Source organism: Oncorhynchus tshawytscha, linkage group LG14, assembly GCF_018296145.1.
Source record: "Oncorhynchus tshawytscha isolate Ot180627B linkage group LG14, Otsh_v2.0, whole genome shotgun sequence".
NCBI classification, from domain to species: domain Eukaryota; kingdom Metazoa; phylum Chordata; class Actinopteri; order Salmoniformes; family Salmonidae; genus Oncorhynchus; species Oncorhynchus tshawytscha.
The window spans coordinates 36,097,529-36,123,497 of NC_056442.1; the positions used below are offsets into that span (position 1 = coordinate 36,097,529).

The window sequence follows — 25,969 nt, forward strand, 5'->3', positions numbered from 1 at the left end:
GAGAAACTTTTTGTTGAAAAATGTTGAGATGTGAACTGGACTTCCCCTCTCCTAGTGGAAAATCTTTGGATGACTCAAAGGGAAGCTGATGTTGAAGGCTTAAAGGTTTTCTCCAGTACTTTCGTATACTTTTTAGCCAGGAGTTATGAAGGTATCACTCACGAGCCAAAAGTGGTCCCCAAACATTGCGTACTATGTCACATATGTGCAGATATGTGCACAACGCCATTGCTCTCCCTCCCTCCCTCCCTATCTGCTGTGTCCACTGAGCCGTTGAGCACGTCCTGCAACCTCGTTGAATAAACTGAGCAGGCCTCTTGCTAGCTGTCACTCGAACTGCTAGGGGGCTGACCCACATGGGGGTAAATGTAGGGAAAATAGCACGGCACAGCTTCAAGAAAACAGTCGCATTCAAACTAGGGATTTAGTGTATAATTGAGGTAAAAACAGTAATTCAGTGATTATGAATGTAAGACCTACACATTGACACATTAAGCCAAAGCGGGAGGTTTAAAACATACTTTCTTAGTAGCCAAAGTACCAGAAAATGTATTTAATCTTTGAGATGTCACTGGACTGTCACTGGACACCGACAGTCAAAGCATGAATATACAGCATGAATGTACACCTTCCAGCATGAATGTACGGCATGAATGTACACCTTCCAGCATGAATGTACACCTTCCAGCATGAATGTACAGCATGAATGTACACCTTCCAGCATGAATGTACACCTTCCAGCATGAATGTACACCTTCCAGCATGAATGTACAGCATGAATGTACACCTTCCAGCATTAATGTACAGCATGAATGTACACCTTCCAGCATTAATGTACAGCATGAATGTACACCTTCCAGCATGAATGTACGGCATGAATGTACACCTTCCAGCATGAATCACCTTCCAGCATGAATGTACAGCATGAATGTACACCTTCCAGCATGAATGTACAGCATGAATGTACACCTTCCAGCATAAATGTACAACATGAATGTACACCTTCCAGCATGAATATACACCTTCCAGCATGAATGTACACCTTCCAGCATGAATGTACAGCATGAATGTACACCTTCCAGCATGAATGTACCGCATGAATGTACACCTTCCAGCATGAATGTACACCTTCCAGCATGAATGTACACCTTCCAGCATGAATGTACCGCATTAATGTACACCTTCCAGCATGAATGTACCTTCCAGCATGAATGTACAGCATGAATGTAGACCTTCCAGCATGAATGTACACCTTCCAGCATGAATGTATCTTCCAGCATGAATGTACACCTTCCAGCATGAATGTACACCTTCCACATGAATGGCATGAATGTGAATCACCTTCCAGCATGAATGTACAGCATGAATGTACACCATGAATTCCAGCATGAATGTACACCTTCCCATAAATGCATGAATGTACACCTTCCAGCATGAATGTACCTTCCAGCATGAATGTACAGCATGAATGTACACATTCCAGCATGAATGTACACCTTCCAGCATGAATGTACCTTCCAGCATGAATGTACACCTTCCAGCATGAATGTACCTTCCAGCATGAATGTACACCTTCCAGCATGAATGTATCCTCCAGCATGAATGTACACCTTCCAGCATGAATGTACGGCATGAATGTACCTTCCAGCATGAATGTACAGCATGAATGTACACCTTCCAGCATGAATGTACACCTTCCAGCATGAATGTACAGCATGAATGTACACCTTCCAGCATGAATGTACCTTCCAGCATGAATTTACCTTCCAGCATGAATGTACAGCATGAATGTACACCTTCCAGCATGAATGTACCTTCCAGCATGAATGTACAGCATGAATGTACACCTTCCAGCATGAATGTACACCTTCCAGCATGAATGTACACCCAGCATGAATGTACACCTTCCAGCATGAATGTACACCTTCCAGCATGAATGTACTGCATGAATGTACACCTTCCAGCATGAATGTACACCTTCCAGCATGAATGTACTGCATGAATGTACACCTTCCAGCATGAGTGTACAGTAGGCTACCCCTCATCATCATGGTCTAACCTCTGTGGTTCTCATCATTCAGCTGGCCTGCCTATGAGGCTGTCAGTCAGATAGGGGAGGTTGAGTTGAGCTGGTCAGGTTCCGAAGACAACTGTTGCTCCCAGGATTAGGACATGCAGTGGAGGGTGAATCCAGTTCCACACTGGAACATAGGGTCCTTAATCATGACACATGCTTCTGTAATTACTCCTCTATAACAACCATCATTACAATACAACTATGCATCATTTTTGCTCTCAACAAAACAATCCGCAAAAGGAAAGAGCTGGTGGTGGACCCTACCCCAAAGCTCAAGATAACAATACTGTCCAATTTAACAACTCAAACAGGTTGTTTACCCCCCATTGCCAAGTGCTATTAGAAATCCTGATCTAATGCCAAATGCTCTCCCAATGCCAAGGTACTGTAAGCCAGCTGCTGCTTTGACAAAACGTTGACCAAGTCAGCCAACTTTTGATATATGTTCCCTATAACCTGGAGGGCAAACGGTGAAACAAGACAACTATGTAGAAATGTAGAAAACAGCATAACAAGAAACTGCATTTCTAATAGCTGCCGATGAATGGAAAACCAACACTTGTTGTACAATATTATTAATGAAAAGGGCAGGGGCATAAAGTCGTATTCTAATCAGTGACAAAAGCAGCAGGCACTGTGTGGCAGTCAACAGCCACGGGCGACGGATGTTGTGCCTCTGATAGTGTCCGAGAGGTAGGGTTGGGAATTGCCAGGGACCTCACGATATTATCGCGATAGTTAGTATTATGTATTACGTTTCTCATGATTCTCACAATTCTATATGTATTGCAATTCCATACTGTGACTTTTTTGCGATTCGATGTTCCAAACATATTGCTTATCATATATCTGCTGCAGAGGGACAAGAGAGACCCATGAGAAAACGAGTTTTGATCAGTCATGGAAATAAAAGAGCTGAAAACAAATACTGGAGTTTTGGTTCAGGTACAGCCGACTAGCGCAAAATTAATATTGTAATATTGTCAAAAATAATATCATATTCTGCGGTAACATGGACTCTTAACAACGCAATGAAACTTTATTGCTCCTTGCTGAAACAAGCAAGGTGTTGTAGCAAATGAATCTTTGGTTGCCTAGGCAACCCCCCTCTCTGCAGCACCAGCATATGCAGTCAGGAGCGAAGGAGAGGAGAAAATGTGTCTTTAAAATGTGTCTAAAAAAGAAATCGAATGGTTAAATGTGTCTAAAAAAAAATCTAATGGTTATAACAGTGACCACGATCATTTGGCTGACCAATAACTATCATTCAAACTTCCATGACCGTCACAGCCCTAGTCACTGTGTTGTTTTGTGTGTAGACAGAACACTGTGTTAGTGTGCATGTGTAACGTCATGTTTTTAGTCCCCTAGGGCCAAGCATCTCTCAGAGGCCTGGATCTGTCTGCTCCACTCACCATCAAAGGGGAAGCTGAGGTTGGCTGCAGCAGTCCTCTCCTACGCCTCTGAGAGAGGCTCTGCTCTGCTGGTTACCCAGAATATCAAACAGTGCATACTCTGGTCTCACTGGATCCTTCATCCAAACATTCCTCCTAGATCCTCCATCCATATCCATGTGGCTCGTCCATCCAAGATGAATTGAAACATCCCATGTTCCCAGTTTGGTCTTGTGCTCAATCTGAGATCATCATCATCTTGCATTGTGAAACATTTCCTTGTGGATGAGTTGGCCAGCCTCACCAGATGCACACCTCAGATGCACGGAAACGCACAGCCAGCCAGCCAGCCAGTCAGTCAGTCAGTCAGCCAGCTGCACATACAGGTCTGAGTAAATGCGGATGCCTACTGGGCTTTAAGGATAAAAGACAAACATGATTCTTGGCTTGATCCAACTACTTAGGTCACAACACATCAAATATACAGTTATGAAGCTGGATTGGTAACACAGACATAAAATAGGATATAAAACCTTACTTAACACACATTGAAATAGAAGTTTCACTGTACATGCTAAGAGCTCCAAGGTGCCAAGCAGCTTATCTGGGAGGGAGCCCACCCATAAACAGCTTAAGTAACATATGCTATTCAAACACCAGCTGAACTAAAGATAGCAGTCCAGCAACTAAGTGTAGGCTAGTAAGTGTGTTGTAATGTTCTGTACATGTGCCAATTCTTCTCAAAGCAGGTTGTAATGGAGGACCCCTAGGTGAAAGCACACTGCAGGTATGTCCATGCTGTTCACTATGAAGAAAGAGCACAGGCAATTGCTCCTGATATCAGTGTGTTTACAAACAAACACAGCTTTAGTAGATAATGCTGATAAGTGATCAGCTATGATCTGATCTGAATGAACACTACCCTATGATTACCTGGCAACTGAGACTGAAACACTGCTCCTGCAGCAAAATCCTCCACTAACATGATTGGCTGGGGTCGACACCATCATATGACAGGATCCAGCAGAAATACAAGCATAGACCTAGGCCTGCATGATTGGCTGTAGGGTTGTTGTCATAATCACCACTCATAAGATTGTGCAGACAGTCACAGCAGGAACTAAAATGAACCATGGAGAGGCATAGCTAACGTCTGTGTCTGCCTCTGCCAAAATTATATCTTGAGATATTACTTCTTGGAAGTCAAAGTTACCATTCCTAGAGAGTAGGCTAACCAGCATCAAGAAGTGCAGCCCTGATATCCTCACTACCATACCGCTGATATTTCTAACCACAAACCTCGAAATGGAGATATTAGTCCAACAGCATTATGAATCAGATGATAGGTTATGTGTTGGCTGTCTCTGACATGCCTTTTCCGACCTTGTTTCTCCAACTTCCGTCTTCACATCCTATGTTTTTTTCTTCTACTAATGAGCAACAGAGCAATTGCATTAGATCATCGCGCAGAAAGGTTTCCAGTCCATTCGCTCTTCCATTCGTTTGGTCTCTGAGGAATACCCAGGTTGCCCGCATCGGATGAAGAGCTACGTTCAATTCTCCATGCCCTTCTGCATTAAGAACATCTGTGCCTCACATTCTGTATCAGCTAAGCCTATTCAAGTTCACCAAACAAGGGTGTGTGCAGCGCAAAGGTTATTGAAAAGCTTGCCATACGCCTAAAATAGCCGAGGCTGGGCTGTATAAACAGGCTAGTCACAAGAAAGAGACGTTGATTTCTGACGTTTGAAAAGGTCCTGAGGACATCTATATATGCCTTTGTCGGCGCTCACAAAAAACAACAATGCAAGCACTGGGCTTGAAGTTGCGAGCCATGTAACCAATTCATGGGAATTCATGGGTCTAAAATCAACGTTCATCCAATTACGTCAAATTCCAAAGTTTATATCAGGTTGCTATTAAAACCATCAACAGACGTGGAAAATAGTCAATAGGCCAGGTCTACTTTCAAGTTTAGGGAGCATTACGATTAAGTAAAGTCAACAGGATTTGAGAATATTCCAGCCAAAATGTATATTCAAATGGCTTATATATCAAGAGCAACAACAACATTGCTTGTTGACATGATAAGCAAAGGTTTATTGCCAATTAGTCCTACACAACACAATAGTGGCCTTGTTTTGTAATCAAGTAGGGAAACACTTGGTTTCCTGCACCTGTGCACCACCATTAGACTGGGAAGGCTATATGTATACTAACTTGGACAGATTTCATCCCACTAAATACCCAATTTACGTTTATGGAAAAACCACTGTAGGATATTTTATGGCAAACTCAAACTGATTTTGTTCATGACTTAGGGGCAGTAGGTTGCCTAGCAGTTAGAGAGGAGAGCCAGCAACCGGAGGGTGGCCAATTAGAATCCTGGATCCAATGGGAAAAGTTGTGTTACGACTTCCGCCGAAGTTGGCTCCCCTCCCCTACCGGTCCCTTTTTCGTTTGTCTGTTGGTTTTGTCTTATTAGTTTCACATGTGTTTAATTTGGTTTAATTAGCTTCCCTATGTGTAGTAGTTTGACCCGCCCTTGTTTTGTGCGGGATTGTCTTTTGTTACATGTGTACATATTAGGTCGTGGTGTATTTTATTTTCTATACTGGACACCCTGTGGTTTTGGGTTGTCTGGTATAGTGTCCTGTGCCCTGTATTGTATTGGGCTTATCAGTTTGGTGTGCAATAGTAAAGGACTTTACTCCGTTACTCTCTCTCTCTGCGTCCGATTCCTGCACACACACCTAGTCCCGCGTGACAAGTTGGGGGGGGCAGTGAGCTGGCAACTGGAGGGTTGCTGGTATCAAATCCTAGATACCATTGCCTCCTTGAACAAGGCACATAACCCCCCACAACAGCTCCCTGTGTGACAGCCCCCCGCACACACAAAGAAATGTGGGTTCCTCAATGGTTCTTTGGGAAGAGTGATGGTTCTACGTGGAACCATCCTGATCCAAAGAACGCTGCTGTGTTATGCTATTACATGTTATATATGACTGTGTTTTGTGAAAGACTCACGGTATGGCCTTGTGTCAATTGAGAACAGTTGACTAAGTCAGTAGTTGTCAATTCTCTCCTCCCCCAGCCATTCCAGAGCTAACAAACCTGATTCAACTTGTTAATAAACAAATATAAAACCTATGGAATTTTAACAAAACCCTGTATGGTTCTACAAAACAATCCAATAGGATTAGTGATTTTTCCAATAGGATTGTCGTAGTCCTATAGGATTTTGTGTCACCTGTATAAAAATCCTACTGGAATTCTATTGGACCACATTTTTCCTTTTGGAAATCAAAGGTAATACATTTGGATCTCATAGGTATTTTATTATTATTTTTCTTAATTGAACCCATTAAATGGGTGTTATCCTATATAATTCCAATACAAGAATCCAATAGAAAAATTGGTCCAATAGGATAGGTTCCGAAATCTGATAGGATTATTCTATTGAATTATTGTATTGGAATTCTACAGGATAACACCCATAAGACAAAATCCAATAGCATAGAATCCCATTGGATCCAATAGGACGGGTTCCAAAATCTTACAGGATTTTTCTATTGGACTATTTTATTGGAATCCTATAACATGAAAGGATTTTTTAAATTTTAAATTTTATTTTACCCCCTTTTCTCCCCAATTTCGTGGTATCCAATTGTTTTAGTAGCTACTATCTAAGGAATTTTTGACTAGGGTATAGAACCATTCTCCATAGAGCCATAATAAAGGGTGCTACATTGAAACTTTTTTAAATGGTTCTTTATAGAACCTTAGGATAGAACCTTTATAGCACCATACAGGTTCCATGAAGAACCTTATAAGCATGTATCTTTATAGAACCTTCAAAAAAGGTTACCTATAACACATAAATGGGTTCCGCTATGGTTGCAAGCCCAATAACCCTAATTTGGCACTATATATAACCAGTTTCTAGTGTGCATATTTCCCCCCAAAAATGTATATAGGCATCCAGACATTTGTTTTTACATTACAGCCTTATTCTAAAATTAAACATTTTCCTCATCATTCTACACATAACACCCCATAATGACAATGCGAAAATACATTTTTTGCAAATTTATTACAAATAAAAACAGATACCTTATTTACATACGTAGCAGACCTGAGCTCACTCCTCGTGCTTATTATAAGCAGCGCATTACTGGTCAGGCACCGTGTTATGCCGTTAAGCGCACGGTGTCGCCAGTACGTGCCCATAGCCCGGTGCGCTATAGGGCAGCCCCCCGAAAGTGCCATGCGAGTGTGGGCATCGAGCCAGGGCGTATGGTGCCTGCTCAGCGGGTCTGGTCGCCGGTACGCAGTTTTGGTCCAGGGTATCCTGCGCCGGCTCTGCGTGCTGTGTGTCCGGGGCGCTGGGAGGGTGCAGTGCGTCCTCTGCCTGCGCTCGTGCCTGGCAAATGTGGGAGTGGAGCCTAAGGGAGAGGTGCGTGTAGTAAGCACTAGATCTCCCGTGCTTACCCACAGCCCGGTTCAACCTGTGCCTGCACTCTGGAGGGTCCGGGCTAGAGTAGTTGTCCAGCCTGGGGAAGTGGTGCCAAGGTTGCGCACCAGAGCTCCAGTGCTCCCCCACAGCCCTGTCCTTCAGGTGCCTCCTCCTAACACCAAGCCTCCTGAAGGTCTCCCCAGCCTGATGGTTCCTGTGGCAGCCCCACGCACCAGGCTGTCTCTCTGTCTCCTCCCTGCAGGTGGTCCTGTCTGTCCGGCGCTGCTGCCGGAGTCTCCCGCCTGTCCGGCGGGAGCCTGGGGAAGTGGTGCCAAGGTTGCGCACCAGAGCTCCAGTGCTCCCCCACAGCCCTGTCCTTCAGGTGCCTCCTCCTAACACCAAGCCTCCTGAAGGTCTCCCCAGCCTGATGGTTCCTGTGGCAGCCCCACGCACCAGGCTGTCTCTCTGTCTCCTCCCTGCAGGTGGTCCTGTCTGTCCGGCGCTGCTGCCGGAGTCTCCCGCCTGTCCGGCTGAGGGCTGAGGCGCCAGAGCCCCTCAGCCCTGAGGCGCCAGAGCCCCTCAGCCCAGAGGTGCCAGAGCCCCTCAGCCCAGAGGCGCCAGAGCCCCTCAGCCCAGAGGCGCCAGAGCCCCTCAGCCCAGAGGCGCCAGAGCCCCTGCCCCTCTGTCCAGAGCTTCTGCCCCTCTGTCCCGAGCTGCCCCTCTGTCCAGAGCTTCTGCCCCTCTGTCCCGAGCTGCCCCTCTGTCCAGAGCTTCTGCCCCTCTGTCCAGAGCTGCCCCTCTGTCCAGAGCTTCTGCCCCTCTGTCCCGAGCTGCCCCTCTGTCCCTAGCTGCCCCTCTGTCCAGTGGGTTCATTGAGAGGGGTGGCCATGGTTAGAAAGCCACGGAGGCGGACAATAAGGCGGACTAAGACAAAGGTGAAGTGGGGTCCGCGTCCCGCGCCAGAGCCGCCACCGCGGACAGACGCCCACCCAGACCCTCCCCTATAGGTTAAGGTTTTGCGGCCGGAGTCCGCACCTTTGGGGGGGGGGGTACTGTCACGTTCTGACCTTTATTTCCTTTGTTTTGTCATTATTTAGTATGGTCAGGGCGTGAGTTGGGGTGGGCAGTCTATGTTTGTTTTTCTATGATTTGGGTATTTCTATGTTTCGGCCTAGTATGGTTCTCAGAGGCAGGTGTCATTAGTTGTCTCTGATTGAGAATCATACTTAGGTAGCCTGGGTGTCACTGTGTGTTGGTGGGTGATTGTTCCTGTCTCTGTGTTTGCACCAGATAGGACTGTCTAGGTTTTCACACGTTTCTTGTTTTTGTATTCCTGTTGTTTGGTGGTGTTCATTGTTTGGTGGAGTTTTATTCTCCGGACTATTCTGGTCCTGTTTTGGATTATTCACCCTGTGTGTTGGGTTGACCGTTGTTTTGTGCGCCGGAGAATAAACTGTCTAATAATTGAAACCTGCTCTCTGCGCCTGATTCCACCCACCTTAGTAACTCGTGACATTGTATCACATTCGGCGGTGATTGGGAGTCTCATAGGGCAGCGCACAATTGGCCCAGTGTCATCCGGGCCGTCATTGTAAATAAGAAATTGTTCTTAACTGACTTGCCTAGTTAAATAAAGGTCACACACACCACACTGACCAAAAAGTTATTTTGTTGGCATTTACGTACAGTGGGGAGAACAAGTATTTGATACACTGCCGATTTTGCAGGTTTTCCTACTTACAAAGCATGTAGAGGTCTGTAATTTTTATGATAGGTACACTGTGAGAGATGGAATCTAAAACAAAAATCCAGAAAATAACATTGTATGATTTTTAAGTAATTGATTTGCAGCAATCAATGTCACAGGAAGGCCAAAAGGATCATCAAGGACATCAACCACCTGAGCCACGACCTATTCACCCCTCTATCATCCTGAAGGCGAGGTCAGTACAGGTGCATCAACGCTGAGACCGTGAGACTAAAAAACAGCTTCTATCTCAAGGCCATCCGACTGTTAAATAGCCATGAGTCGCATGGGTGGCATGCCTCTCCCCAACAGAGCAGATAATTCCCTCCAAATTCCCTTCCCTGTGATGATATGGCTGGACCACCTAGGTGTTGACCTGGACCATAGTAAAATGGATGCTAACAAAATTGCAAGCGAGTGAAAGTAGCTGCACTTGTGAAAGTAGCTCAATCTCAATTTCAGAAACATTGTTAGCTAAATTTCAGGTTGCTGGCAAACAGTCATGATGTTTGGGTGAGATGACCAGGAGGAGTTAGTAGCAACAAACGCATTGATGTACGCAAGCAAGCACTGTTTTGCAAGCAATCCATTCAATAGACAAATCCATACTGTATTCTATATTAATGCAATTGCTGGTGATATAGCAACAAAAGATAAACCCTAATGTCATGAGATCAACTTAAACGTATCACAGGTGTTTTCCAATGGTCGTAACATAATTTAAATGCATTGCCTTGATGGAATAAGCAGGTTTGCTGATGGGTATGTTGGCTAGGTAGGTAAGGTTTGTGAAAATTATATTTGCCCTCAGAATATGATAAAAACAACTAGCTATATATCAAATATAGTAATGCATTATTAACTAAGCAAATGTTTACTCGTGTACACCATGGCAGAATATGTTAACAACATGGCAGCAGCTAACCAGCCAATTTACATGAAAAGACCATCCCACTGAAAAACGTTTAATTGGACAATCTTACATCCATCCACCTGATACAAAGGAGGGACATCTGATGTCGAAGGAGGGACATGTACACAGTCCTTCAATGGATGCAGATTGTCGTGGACGCACAGTCCACCTTTCCTGATTCGAGTATTTTATCAAATCTCTGGCCTGAATAGAAGTAATTACGAAAAACTGTCAAATTAGCTTAACTATCTTACCTGTAGAGCCCACGAGAAGCAAGGCTAGGATGATATCCTTTGCGTGGAGCATCGCAACTCCTTGATTAGACCACGCAAATGTCTTAATGAAGAATGTTGTGGTTGTTCTTGATATTTTGATATTGTTCTTGATATTTTCAAAAATATTACATTCCCATATTGCTAGATATTTATTTTTCGTATGGCAAATTGGTTGATTATCGATGTAGCAGCGGCAGAAGATCAGCGCCAGCACACTGTTCAAAGAATGAGTGACAAGCCACTGCCTCCATAGACACGTGAATTAATCCGCCCAATCGGAATCACAAGGATTTGCTGTAAAATAGTGCGCTATGCGCAGTAGTCCGTGGTCCTCCTACCTTTTTTATTCAAAATAGGTCAAACATAAACTATAGGGCTATTCGTATACGCCTACCATTATTCAACATTTTGACAGACGTATGCAAAATACACATTTAAAATCAAACTACAGAGCTGTGAGATGATACCAACACAGGGGAGATCTAGACTGACACTCTCTGAATTCATTTTTGTTCAGGTGTAGGCTACTGCTGCTGAGCAGAAAAGGATTATAGTCACACGTTCTCCAACAGCTACTGTGATTTCAGAATGGCTGTTGAATTAAGAAAAAAAAAAGTTATTTTGTCTAAACATAATAGGTATAAGATAGCTGAAGTTCAAGCAGAGCAGATTGTAAGATAGACACATGAAAGCCTTCGTTATCGCCTCTCTATCTGGGAAGTCAAATCTCTGACAGAAAACACAGTACATCTCTTACTCCACCTCAACATTATTATTTCTAGAAAATAAAAGTCATACATGTGAAAAAGAAAGTAAACATTGTCTATGTATTGTTGTCAAATCGATTTGATTAATTACACTAGTGAACGGTTTGGTCACGCCATCATCATAAATGTTGTCATAACTATTATCACAGGAAGAACAGGTACAACTGGGGGATGAGATTCCCTGTAATCTCAGCTGGGAGGTTTGCACATGTATCAGTTAACAGGAGTTGGCGATGGTGTTGTCAGACAGTGGATTCATTGTCCTGGGAGTCGTCCTGCGGGGCATAGAGGGCCCCTTTGTACAGCCCTGATATTAATCTGGGGAGGCAGAGAACTAGAGGTGTCTGCCTGTTTCTCACATACACATACATACAGACATAAACGTGCACGCATACACACAAACACATATAAGTCTTTAAAGGAAATGGGAAGCTGATATCATGCAACCGGCCTGTAATAATGTTATTACCATCAAATTGTAGATGCATCTATCTCAAGGAGGTATATATCTTTATGTCATTAGAGGTGATACTATATATTTCCGTAATCATCTTTGTCACTGCACCTACAAGCCTATGATATCATCACTAGTCCTATGATGTCATCACCATACTTCCGTGCTGTGCTCTCACCAGATCCTGGTTTATCAGCCCATCCTCGTTTCACCACATAGTTGTCCAGTGTTTCACTGGTCAGCCATAATGGTGCCACACGTCATCACCTTTGCTCTTCTCTAGCATGTGTGGGGTTGTTGTATAAAGAACAGTTCAGATATTCTGTGAATACTTTACATCTTACTAGAGCTATTGTATCCATTGGTAATACGACGTCTTAGAAGACAGAGCATGTGTTTGTCTTTATGGATGCTGTGTGAAAGAGGATCAGTGCCAGGGCCTGTATTCATAAAGCGTCATAGTGCTAATCTAGGAACAATTTGGTCTTTTAGATCATGATGAATACGATTACATGAACAGGGGAGATCTGATCCTACATCAGCACTCCTACACTTGAATAAGGGGCCCAGGGCTGTAGAGATGTCTATCTGCTCTAGCATGCATTTATAATGAATGTTGTCCAAATTACTTTCACAAGCTTGGCTCCTGTGACACAGTTAATGCAGGGTTAAAAGCATGCATTAGAGAACAACAGTTTGATCCAACACAGGTGAAGTGGCCTGGATATTATTTTGAGAGTTTACTGATAACGCTATGGTACTTAGATGTGAAATCCTCCACTGGTGTGTGGTCTGCCCTGTGCATGTTTTCGTTACATGAAATCCATATGGGAGACATTGAACAAATCTATCAAAACAGAGAGAAGATTGATCTTTCAGTGCCTAGATTACCTGTTCTCCTAGCAGCTATGAGCATCTCATGTGTTTATTAGATTCTTAGTATTAGTTCCCTTGCTAATAATGTGTTATTGTGCCCATAGCATAATGCAATGAATGTGTCCTCATCACTCCCACAGTCCCAACATCCCATGTCCTTCTCCAAGTACATTGCCCTACTTTGGGTAACACTTTACTTGACACCCATCTTCATAACACGTTATGATATGGTCATACCCATGCCCTAATATGTCATAACAGCTGACATAACTTGTCAAAACCTGTAATAATATGGTCATAGCACTGTCATCACCCATATATTTACACCTGTTGTGACATATATTGCGTTATGGCTGGTTATGGCACCTACATGTAAAAATAAAACAAATTCCCTGCCAAGAAGTTTCCTTTCATTTTAAAGTTGGTTTCTTAAGTCCTTTGTTGTTGTTGCAATGAATTCTTTACAGTCATGTTTTTTTTCTTCATCACAATTTAAATAAATTGCAGAAAATGCACTTTATGACACTGTCAAAAAGCATTTTGACCATCATAAACATATAAACCAGATAAGTCTATCACGTGCAGTACATGCTCATGTCAGCATTCAGTCACAAAGAGGGTGTCTTGTACTGCTCCTGAAATCTGCTCCTTCATTCATCCCAGTCATCAGCAACAGAGCATTGGGATATGTGCCTGACATCAATTTGTGCCCAATTACAATTATAATTTTATGGTCAATTTCAGAAAATGTTAAAATAACATAAACATACTGTTGACAAGTAGGCTATTGTGTAATGGAATGTTTTGCTTTGTGTGGTAGGTTTTGTGGTATTTGACACTCTTATGTAGGTGTAATAACCAGCCATAAAATAACTACCTTGGTAGGTTTTGTGGGTTTTAACACTCTTATGTTGGTGTCATAACCAGCCATAAAATAATGCTATATATGTCACAATAGGTCTACATGACAGTGTTATGACACAGGGTGTCAAGTAAAGTGTTACTGTTGTTGGTTATTTTAAGCAGTAAGGCCAGAGGGGTTGTGGTATATGGCCAATATACCACGGGTAAGGGCCGTTCTTATGCACGGCCCTTAGCTGTGGTATATTGACAATATACAATACAACAAGCACCCGAGGTGCCTTACTTCTTTTATAAACTGGTAACCAATGTAATTAGAGCAGTAAAAATACATGTTTTGTCATACCCGTGGTATACAATTTGATATACCACAACTGTCAGCCAATCAGCATTCAGGGCTCGAACCACCCAGTTTATAAATCTTAATATAATAAACAATGTACTGTAGCTACCTGCAAGACATCTAAAGGCCATACAACTGAAACTATATCCCCCTTCCGTACACTCTCTTGTTTTTGTCTGAATTCTGGGAATATGAAAGGCCTTAGATATAATTTTGGGCAGCTGCTACCATCTAGTGGTAGTATAATGCCACACATGTTGTTGCAGAAAAGGAACGTGGAGAGAATGTCGGATTTTACGGAAATTTTGAAAGGACATTCTAAATGTAAAACAATACTCCCTCGTTATGTTGAGGGCATGACCTATTTATCTCATGATCACTACATAACAAAATTTGTTTTGTTGAGATCACGAGATAATCAAAATGACCATGCATCATCCATTAATTTGTTCAGAAGCATTATAACCACCTCATTAAGGAGCCCTGTGGCTGCGTTGCAAAGCGGGGCATTTAAGCCTTGAACGATGCCTGACAGGTAGCCCTGTCTCCCAGGCTGAGTGCCACCCCCAAGACCACAGCCAATCACATACAAGAAACAAAAGCAGCTAACTTGGCTAGTATTGTTAGCTAGGTAGTCTTGTTGGCTAGCTAGCTTGTAAACTAGCTTGTTATCTATGCTGGTTGTTAGCTTGCATTACTGATGTGTAATTATACAGGTCACTCCATTCCTGACAGGATAATCACATTAAATGTCAGCCTCAGAGGCTGATAAATCCGTATGCTGCTTTGTAGGCTGTTTCATAGGTAAGGCTCCTTGCAGGCAGATTAGCTGTCAGAGCTTTAAAGGCTGATGCATATAATCCGGAGAGGGTAGGCTCTATTCCTGTTAGGCTGATCAGAGTCAAAAGTAACCTCATAGGCTGATAAATCAGGATGCAATTAGTTGGTTGTAACTTTGGGTAGAGCAGACATTTCCATATGTCTGTGTTAGCTGTATGTGTGACATAACTCCACCAGTCCTATTTATGATATCATTCACTAAAATTATACCTTTTTTTATTCTTTGAAAAATACGTTTAAAAAAAATAATCAATTAGTATATTTGAGTTTAACCACAGTATTTGTTGTATTATTTGTTCCCTATTTGTCTTTTCAGGTGGATTAAACTGAATTTGCAACCAACTTTCTATGGCTTGTTTAAAAAATAACAATATTTTGGAGATTATTTCCTTTTCAAACAACCGAAAGTGAACAGGGGTAATCTGAATAAAGGGATAAAGGCCCTTCTTGAACATATTATGAGACATTCTTACCAATTTACTAGAGAACCAATTTGTATTTAAGTATAACTTTTGTATGACTGACCCCTTTTGTGAGAGGTCTAATGCTTTAATATTTAATCATTTCTGCCCTCCGAATTCATATTCGTTATATAAATAGGCCCTTTTAATTTTGTCTGGCTTGCCATTCCAAATCAAATTGAATATTTTTTGTTCATATAATATTAAAAGCAGGTCACTAGGTGTAGGCAAAACCATAAGCAAATAGGTAAACTGTGATATGACTAAAGAGTTAATCAGGGTGATTTTTCCACAAATAAACAGTTATTTTCCTTTCCATGGTAGCAAGATCTTATATATTTTTGCTAAATTTCTATAAAAATGTATTGGAGTGAGATAATTTGTTTCTTTTGAGATTTGTATACCGAGTATGTCCACATCTCCGTCAGACCATTTAATTGGTAAACTACATGGTAATGTAAAATTTGCATTTTTTTGTGATCTAATACGTAATATCATAATTTGGTTTTAATCCAGAGAGGATAGCGAAAGTATGTAGATCCTCTATGAGGCTGTGGAGAGACTCTAATTGTGGTTTTAAAAGAAAACATGAATCATCAGCGTACAATGACACCTTCGTTTTTAAGCCACAGATTTCTAATCCTTTAATATTACTGTTTAATCTAATTTTAACAGCTAACATTTCGATGGCAATAATAAATAGATATGCCGATAGTGGACAACCTTGTTTTACTCCTCTAGATAGTTTAAAACTTTCTTAGATGTAGCCATTATTTACTATTTTACACCTAGGGTTAATATAAATCATTTTAACCCATTTTATAAGAGATTCCCCAAAATTAAAATATTCTAGGCATTTATATATAAACTCCAGTCGTACTCAAAAGTCTTTTCAAAATCAGCTATGAAAACCAGGCCTGGTGTCCCCGATATTTCATTGTTTCCAGTACTTATCTTATATTATCTCCAAGGTATCGTCCATGTAAAAAACCTGTCTGATTAGGATGAATAATATAAAATATATAATATAATAATACGTTTTAATTCTATGCGCCAAGCATTTTGCTGGGATTTTTGCATCACAACACTGAAGTGTAAGAGGTCTCCAATTTTTTTAATGGACTGGATCTTTATATATACCATTTGGGTCCTGTTTCAGTAATAATGATATCAGATCTTCTTGTTGCGTGTCTGATAATCTACCATTTATATAGGAGTGGTTAAAACATGCTAATAATGGTCCTCTGAGTATATAAAAAAAGTGTTGTATACTTCCACTGGTATGCCATCCAGCCCTGGAGTTTTCCCTGCCTTAAAGGCCCCATTTGCATCAAGAAGTTCTTCCTCTGTAATTTGGCCTTCACATGAGTCTTTCTGTACAGATGTTAATTTTACATTATTATTAGGAAAAAAATCCATACAATTAGTTTCAGTTTGTGGAGATGGAGGAGACTGAAACAAAAACATATTCTTAAAGTACTTTACTTCCTCTTTCAAAATATAATGTGAATCATGCGACTCCATAATTTGAAACAACTTTTAATACATTTTTTTTGTAGCATTTCTATATTGAAGATTGAAAAAGAATTTGGTGCATTTTCCCCCAATTTCCATCCAGTTCGCTTTATTTTTATAATATATTACACTGGATCTTTCTTAAATAAGTTCTTCCATTTCTTTTTGTTTTTCCTCTAACTTATTATGTGCCTCTATGGTACAGTTTTTATTGCCATCTAACTGTACTGTTAGTCCTTCAGTTTCCTTTGTTAATACGGACTCTTTTGATCTAAATTGCTTTTGTTTTAAAGATGAGTACTGAATTGAATGGCCTCTAAAGGCACACTTAAAAGTGTCCCATACAATAAGGGGATCTGCTGTACCTATGTTATGTTTGAAAAAGTCTGTTATAAATTCTCATGTCCTAACTCTAACCAATTTATCATCTAGTAGGCTTTGATTAAATTTCCAATATCCTCGCCCACGTGGAAATTCTGTAAGAGTAATATATATGCCAATTATGTGATGAACCGACCGCATTCAACACTTTTTAAACTTTTGGTGCCAGAGAGAATGGTATAAGAAAGTAGTCAAGACGATTAGCTTGATTAAGCCTCCGCCATTTATATCTTACTAGATCAGGGTATTTAAGTCTCCATATATCCACTAATTCCAATATATCCATGACATTCATGATTTCCTTAAGTGCCTGAGGATGATAGTTTGTAGTGTGATTTCTTTTCCGGTCCATAGAGGTATTTAAGACCGTATTAAAGTCTAGTGTTGGTTGAAGAGTTGATAGAGAGTTGATAAATTCTTATATATATTGTCAAAGAAGCTTGGGTCATCATTATTTGGACCGTATAGGTTAATAAGCCATATCTGTTTATTGTCCAATAACATATTTAAAATAATCCATCTCCCTTGATGATCTGTTTGGACAATTTGTACATTTGGATCAAAATTACTGTTTTAATTAAAACCATCACCTCTTTTGAATTTCATTGCCCATGGGAGAAATATACTTCACCCCTCAGTCCTTTTTCCACAAAACTTAATCTAAAATTGTTGAATGGGTTTCCTGTAAACAATAGATATTATATTCCTTCTCTTTTAGCCAGGTAAATACTGATCTGAGGCTGCTATTGAATCTGATCGGCCTGTCAGGAATCGAGCTCACCCGCTCTGTAAATGTCGATATCAGTGTCCCTTAAATTATTCACATATTAGAGATACAAGCTAACAACCAGCTTGGATAACAAGACTATGTAGTTAACTAGCTAGCTCGCACCTTACAAGATTTGCCAAGTTAGTTGTGTTGTTGCTTGCATGCAATTGGCACTGGTCTTTGGGGTAGCACACATCCTGGGAGACGGGGCTGCCTGTCAGGGATCGTTCAGGGCTAATTTATAGATTGATAATGAGCTCCAAACACAAATGAAAGCATGATGTTAACATGAAATGTAGAATCTCTTAGTGTAGCAATCAATAAAAACACATGTGCTGATCCACCGTGGGCTCTGCCACCTCAGCCATACTGTCAATCTATCATCAATACGTCTAGTCCTATTTATTGAGTTTATTTCGTAATCTTGACAGAAACAAATTTCGTTATGTCATGATCATGTCAAAATTCTCGTGATCTCAACAAAACAACTTTATTATGTAGTGAACATGAATATGTGATCTCGACATAACAAGGGAATTGCTTTTTTAGCAGGGGTCTACAATGTTCCTGCAATAGTGCCTTGAAGTCTGTTGGGGGCAGCAGCAGTCTACTCTTTCATTGTAGAATACTGATAGGTTTCAGTGATAAATGCAAGGTACATTTACAGTCTTGGGAATATGCTGTAGACTGCTGTGTATACTCAGCCCTGCTGTCTTGAAAGATATTGGTTCCATGTACTTTCTCCATTATCATACATTAAATCTTAACTTTTGCTTTTACATTGTTGTCTGATCTCATCTCTGGTTCTACACTTGACAACTGGATCTGAAAATTCCCAACAACATGCACACCCACTTTGGTCTGACACACACACACACACACACACACACACACACACACACACACACACACACACACACACACACACACACACACGTGAGACAAAAAGGCACTCTAAATAAGAGACTAATAAGCTTACCGTCTGATAACGCTTTCTGTTTTCCATTTAATAAATTACACACTGTTTGAAACAACCTTGCAATCTTATCATGCTTTACCAAAAAATAATTACTTTGGAGTGACAAATGAATGAGCGAGAGAGACTGTGCTACTGAATTAACTGGCAGCTATGATTTGGTCTGAAAATTGACAAAAACAAAACAATAAAACGCATGACATCATCATACATTCCATAAATTAAAAAGCAAATGAAAATGCGCATTGTTTTGATCCAATTACTAATCAGTGGAATATGAAGAGACATAACTGCTGTTCATTGTCAAGCCTACCTAAGATTATCAAGAGTATAGCCAAGATTAAATTCAATTCCATATAAAGGTTTCTGATACAAAAACACACAACCTACAACAAGAAGTCAAGTGTCATTATATCACAAATTCTTTCTTCCTTTCTCTCATTATTACATACTGTATTTCCAGATTCAGTTTCCTTCTACGAATATATGCCATTTAGCAGACGCTTTTATCCAAAGCAATTTACAGTCATACATGCATTTTTACATTTGGGTGGCTGCGGGAAGCGAACCTAGAACTCTGGCAGTGCAAGCGCCATGCTCAACAAAACTGAGCCATACAGGACCACTTTTGGCTAGTGCTTCTGAGTCACACACACTCATACAGTAGACACACTCTTACCACACAATCATAGTCACTCACTCACACAGCAGCAGCCATATCAGATGAAAGAAAACATAATACTTTGCCACTCAATTATTGTGAAGGATAACTGAAATATAGATCCAAATTACAATAACTGAAATACAGATCCAGATTACAATCTGATAATGACATAAACTGACATCATTGCAGCTGTGGTGTTTGAACAGGTGGCGAAGAACTGCCTAGCATCATAAATCTGTCAAATCATAAGCATCCAAACTGTTCTCCAAATGAACCCATCTAGATGGATGAAGGACATAACATACATTATTGATTAACAGACAATGCAGTGGAGTTTATCTATTTTTTTCTCGGTGAGATGTGATAGTCCTCAAAAATCTGGTATTTGTGCTCACTATTCAAAGCTAATGTGCAATGTCATTATGTTTGTTTCACGGCTTCAATCTCTCTAGAATGTTGTCTGGGATTGTCAGTTCATGACTGTCCTGATCAGGTCAGGTTACAGGAGACCACAACCCTACAGATTATCTCTCAACCCCAACAGAGGAGGAGAGCTCTAGGGCTCTGAAGATGTGGGGGTTTTATGACCCCTCACGCCCCTGGTAAATCTTAGACCACAGACAAATTCATTTTGTCCTGTTACTATGGAGAACCAGCCTCAGAACATTAAACATGAAATAAAGGGACTTTGGAACAATGGTTTCCATCAGCCACAATGGTGGTCATGACGATAGATGGAATATGAAAATATATGTCATTTTTGTTTTGTTATTAAAGGTTAATAGATGACGTTATTACGAAAACATTGTAACGTCAATAGTTTACCTAGTATATATCTCATGTATATACATTGTACTTTGTATGGAAAAAGTCCAAATCAAAGAGAATGTTTTGGTAAAGATGAAATGTGAAGTTAGTTGTCTAAATTTGGATTTGAATAAAATCTAGACCTTGCCCATAACTTGGTACGCCCAGAGCTGTGCCCTAAAGGCGGTTATGCCCACTTCTGACACGAGGGTATAAAACCTGTGAGTAAAGAATTTACAGATGAGACTATGTGACCCAAGCTGCAGCCGAGGTCTAAAAAGTCAACAAACCCAAAACGCAACGCAAGTTTGAAGACAAAGAAATATTTTTCTACCCAAGCTACGGCTGAGTAGCTGTGTCTAAGCGGGTGAATTCAAGTCGAACCACCTAGCTTCCACTTTCCATCGAATCGTGGTATCTACACTGTTTCATTCCAACGCTGTGAGCTCTGAGCTACAGAGTGGCCTGTCCTCCGAATAGCCCTTCCAGAACAAGGGCGAGGAAACAGACTCCTAAGCCAAAAGGACACTGACATCGTGAGGACGACCAGAGAGGTGCACCGGAGAAGTGCGTCATTGAGCAGCCTGAACGGTCCACGCGGAGATTCCACAGAGACCTTCCCCACGTAATTACATCATTATATTCTGACCCATAAGAGCGGCAGTTTGGGGCAAGGCTAGGGTTAGAATAAGCATAGCTGACAAATTCACCCAAATGTATATTTCTCTCGTGTACTTTCTCTTTTTCTCTCTCTTTTAAATCCCCATTTTGGGTAACACGCGCCATAGTGTGTTGGCCTGTTATACTAAGTTCTAATCAATAGCCTAGAATGTGTTTTCTTGTGTATGTGTATCTTTTATCATCATTTTAGCTTTCTAGTAAATAAATATTAAACTAAGATTGGTGTGGTACGAACTCATTGGTAAGACCCGGGTCCGTGCAGATTCCCGGATTATACGACATTCAGAACGAGATAGCTGATTAATTAGCGGCTATTGTAAAATCAATATTCTGATATTCTTTGAGTTAATTTGGGAAATAGAAACTCAATAAAAACTTATTTTCCCATGGTGCCCCAGGTTAATGAGTTAATAATTGCTTGATTCAGTTAATCAGTCGTCATATGAACTAATACAATGTCACGACACAAGTCATGACGAGATTCATATGAATCTCTTTGTTTTAATTGTTCTCATGTTGATTCATGATCCGTAGGTATTTTTGTTTACTGATTGCACATTCCTACACTGATATATTTAAAATAATGAGGCACAACCAGGGGTGTCCTACCACCCAAATATCTGAGGGGACATAAAGTATGTGAGTTGGCGAATTTTGCATTTTTCAAACGCCTGAAACAGCTTTATCTTGCAATCTAGAGTCATAATCATTATGCTTAATTCTATGTAAATACAAATCTGCCTATTTTTCTACATACTCTATCTATAAGCACATCTCTTGAGCTGTCTGTATCCTCCTGACTGGTGGTTATTTCCTTAAATAAACTAAATACGCTAGTCTGCATCTCTGCTCAAATCTGGGTAAAAGATTGAAAGGAATATAAGTCTTATTCAGTAAATTTAGTTATTGCAGGCCAGCTAAGATGTTTAGACAAGCTAGCTTATGTAGGTGAAATAGTGCCTTAAGTGTACAAGCATTTAAAGTATGATTTGCACATGTAAAATATGAGTTGCGCCTGTATAATCAGTCTTGTAGTTGCAAAAAATATTTTGATAATAAATGCAATAACACTTGCAAGCACATAATGTGATGTGTGAATAAATATAACAATGCTTGCATGCAAACCTGCAACTACATTTGAGAATGAATGCAACTCATTTACTAAACTTGCACTGGTGAATCTTCTTCTGTGAATCAAAACTACATTTGCCGATGTCGAATCTGTGCGCAGAGTGTTTTGGCACTAATTTAGCTAATTTAACCTCAACCAAATGTTTTGTAGTTGTAAAAAACAATTTTGCAAGCAAGCATCAGAGAAATACACAAGCTCTGATGGATAGGGCTTTTTCTTCCAACCAATCAGCTGAGGTGCTGTCATTCTGGAACGCGCTTTCATGTTTCACAGGGTTCCGGTCTGAAAGCACATTTTCCACTGTGCTAAATATGGATCAAATTTGTAAAAATGACTAGCTAGCTAAATGATATTCACAGAATTTGAAAGCTACAATACGGCATTGGTGAGGAAGATGAAGGGAATCATTTAAAAAAGTGTTTCCACATAGCATAACAGCTACAAAGCTGATGCTAGCTAGCTAGCTAGCCTCTTATCTATTGATATTACATGGCAGGTTAGCTAACGTTAGCTAGCTAGCATTAGAGCTTTCTGACTAGGCTGTGGTTAGTGGTTCTTACGTTGCGTAACAGATAAATACTTTTGGTCTAGCTGTGTACTTGTCATTTGGTAGAGACTAACAATGGTTTAGGAAATAACTGTTGGCTCTATGTATATTTGGTGTGTAGTTGCTTGACTTTGCTAGTTAGCAAGTTGAGATCTCTGTTAGCTAGCGTGCTAATAAAGTTTTAAGGACAACAGGCTAGCTCCCTGTAGAATCAAGACAAGATGGGATGGGGAAGAAGATTAGATGTGCAGTTGCTTTATCTGGCTGATGCAGTTCCCAGATGAGATGAGAGCTAACTGCTACACAGATAAAAGAGTCATGATCATGTAGTCATGCATCTGCAGACCAGCGAAGAGGACAAAAGCCAGCGTTGAGTGAGCTAGCTATAATATCAGATAAACATTTTCAGGAAAAGCATGGATAGAGCTAGCTACCTGTAGTAATTGTATTATTTTAAACCACCTCATTCATATCATCTGTTTCTGTGTTACATTCCATATTATGTTTTAATATATCTGCACATTATTGCTATCTGTCTGTTGTACAAATCATCAGCATGAAGAATACTGAATTCTGTTTGAATTGTCAAGTGGACTGAATTCTCATTCAAATAATGTTATGCCTCTCTTTCGGATCTGCTAAGCACACCTCTGTCTCTGCTAGCCACACAACCACTGCCTCTGAGTGATTGGGTAAGCTCCTTCCTGGCTGGTCCTGTCCAGGGCTGACATTGGACAGGGCCACAATGCCTCCCAACACCCCTGTCTCAGTCCCCAGTGTGGTGTCTTTCGCTATGCTGGATTAAGTGATATGACATGCTATTGTATAAAATAATTTCTCTGTAATTAATATGACCTGATTAAGCTTATCAGGTAAATGTACTTAACTAGAAAGTCGGGGCACCACAAAATAATGTTTATAGAGCTGTTATCTTCCCAATAAACTCTTAAAGACCTACCGTAATTTCTGGACTATTAAGCGCACCTGAATATAAACCGCACCCACTGAATTAAAAAAATATATGTATTTTGTACATAAATATCTATAAGCCGCAGGTGCCTACCGGTACATTGAAACAAATCAACTTTACACAGCCTTTAAACGAAACACGGCTTGTAACAAAAATAAATAGGCTTTTAAACGGAATACGGCTTGTAACAAAAATAAATAGGCTTTTAAACGAAACACGGCTTGTAACAAAAATTTTAAAAAATAGCAGTAAACAGTAGCCTACCAAGAAAGTCATTGGTCACTATCTACCTCCTCCTGTGCACTGAAACCACTGAAGTCATCTCCTTTCGGTGTCGGAGTTGAATAGCTTCAGAATTGCTTCATCTGATGTTGGATCTCTGCCCTCTTCAACACGCAGCAGTCCAGCCTTTCGAAACCCGTTGATGATAGTGGATTTTTTGACAATGCTCCACGCCGTCAGCAGCTCTATTTCCTTTTCCAACAGCCAGATCGATCGCCTTCAACTTGAAAGCTGCATCATGTGCATTTCTCTGTGTCTTTGCCATGATGAGGGTGACAAAATGACTACCGTAATCAGAATGAAGGGAAGTTTGAGCGCGCTCGATTTACGTCACATTATGTGACGGTGCTCAGTTTTTTGGCGGCATGAATCTTGTGAAAGCGGGAAAAATCCATAAATTAGCCGTGTCATTGTATAAACCGCCAGGTTCAAAGCGTGGGAAAAAAGTAGCGGCTTATAGTCCGGAAATTATGGTAGTAATCTTTTTACTTCAGTAGCAGTCAATATTTAATCGTCACTTTCTTCAGTCTCATCTGAAAGTTGTCACTTCTTGGTTATCTTCAAGAACCCTGGCTAACAAGTTGAATCAGCAATACAAAATTTGGTTTCATTATTTATTTACTAAATACCTAAATAATCACACAGAACTACATCTACACAGAATGGACCATACATTGATTACAAATTATGTGATAAAGGAAAACGTCCCTAGCGGACGGAACAGATATGGCACCTGGTTACACAAAGAAAGGGGGTTGGGTTTTGAATGAAAGAGCGGGAAGACTGAGGAACAAAGAGATTTTGCATTTCTATCGGGCCGTAGGCAGCTATGCTATTGTAAATACGGTATCTTATGCATTGTAAATAACCGCCCATTTGAAAAAGGAAAATGCAATAAATATTTACTCTGAGCTGCGCTTCGGTAGATTGGTCGTAGATGGATGGCTGGGTTGTCCAGCATGGATCTCTTGTCCTCTGAAGAATGTCTAGTGGTGAACTGGAGCGTGGTAGAATGGATACTGTCCGTCCTCTCCTAACCCACGTTTACAGCTGCTGTTGCTAATGCAACGGCTAGGAGGTATCACTTCTTTGGTGAATAAGAGTTCAACGTTCATGCCAAGTTGCCATACTTTTAAGCTTGTACTATATTCTGGCTGGTATAGTCCAAATTCATCCTTTCGGCGTGTCGATCGTCACCTTCACATTGAACACAATGCTAATATCGTTAGGTTATTATCTGAGCCCTTTTAACGTAGGACCGTTGTCCTCACGTCCTCGGAACAGAAAGTTGAATTTTCATCAACGGGTTTATATAGTGGTGAAAGAAGGGCCAAAGCTCTAAAGTCCAGAGCAAATTCTTGAGCGCTCCTCATCCCCTGTCTTAAATGGAACAAGCGTTCCCCCGCCGCTCTCCCATCAGGTGGATGATCGGAAACCGCCCGGAAGCGGCGGGTGACATCTTCGTAGTTGTCCAACGTCGGGCCTTCTCTTCCCCAGATGGCGTTGGCCCAGACCAGTGCTTTTCCAGTCAGACAAGAGATGAGGGTGCTCACTCTCTCGCGTCCCGAGTGGGCCGACTGAATAGCTGCCAGGTAGAGTTCCAGCTGGAGTAGGAACCCTTGGCACCCGGCAGCTGTTCCATCATACGTTCCCGGGAGCGAGAGCCGAATCCCACTGGATCCTGATGAAGGAGGTGTGGACATCTGGGTCGGTTGTTGTGGGAGCTGGAGAGGTGCTGATGGGTTGACCGGAAAACCAACTCTCTCCCATCGTTCCATGGT

At 41.0% G+C, this 25,969-nt stretch overlaps 1 protein-coding gene across 19 annotated transcripts in view; it reads right to left on the reverse strand.

The window, feature by feature from the left end:
• Window positions 1–11,111, reverse strand: part of LOC112267126 (neural cell adhesion molecule 1) — a 115,175-nt gene extending 104,064 nt beyond the window's left edge. For 8 of the 19 annotated variants that reach the window (XM_024445226.2, XM_042297435.1, XM_042297428.1 and 5 more), the window contains exon 1: window positions 10,842–11,111. In XM_024445226.2, coding sequence (XP_024300994.1) covers window positions 10,842–10,893 — 52 coding nt within the window. In that variant the 5' untranslated portion in view covers window positions 10,894–11,111. The remainder of the gene's footprint in view (window positions 1–10,841) is intronic. The other 11 variants (XM_042297434.1, XM_024445235.2, XM_024445234.2 and 8 more) reach the window with 3 other exon arrangements.
• Window positions 11,112–25,969: the final 14,858 nt, after the last annotated feature.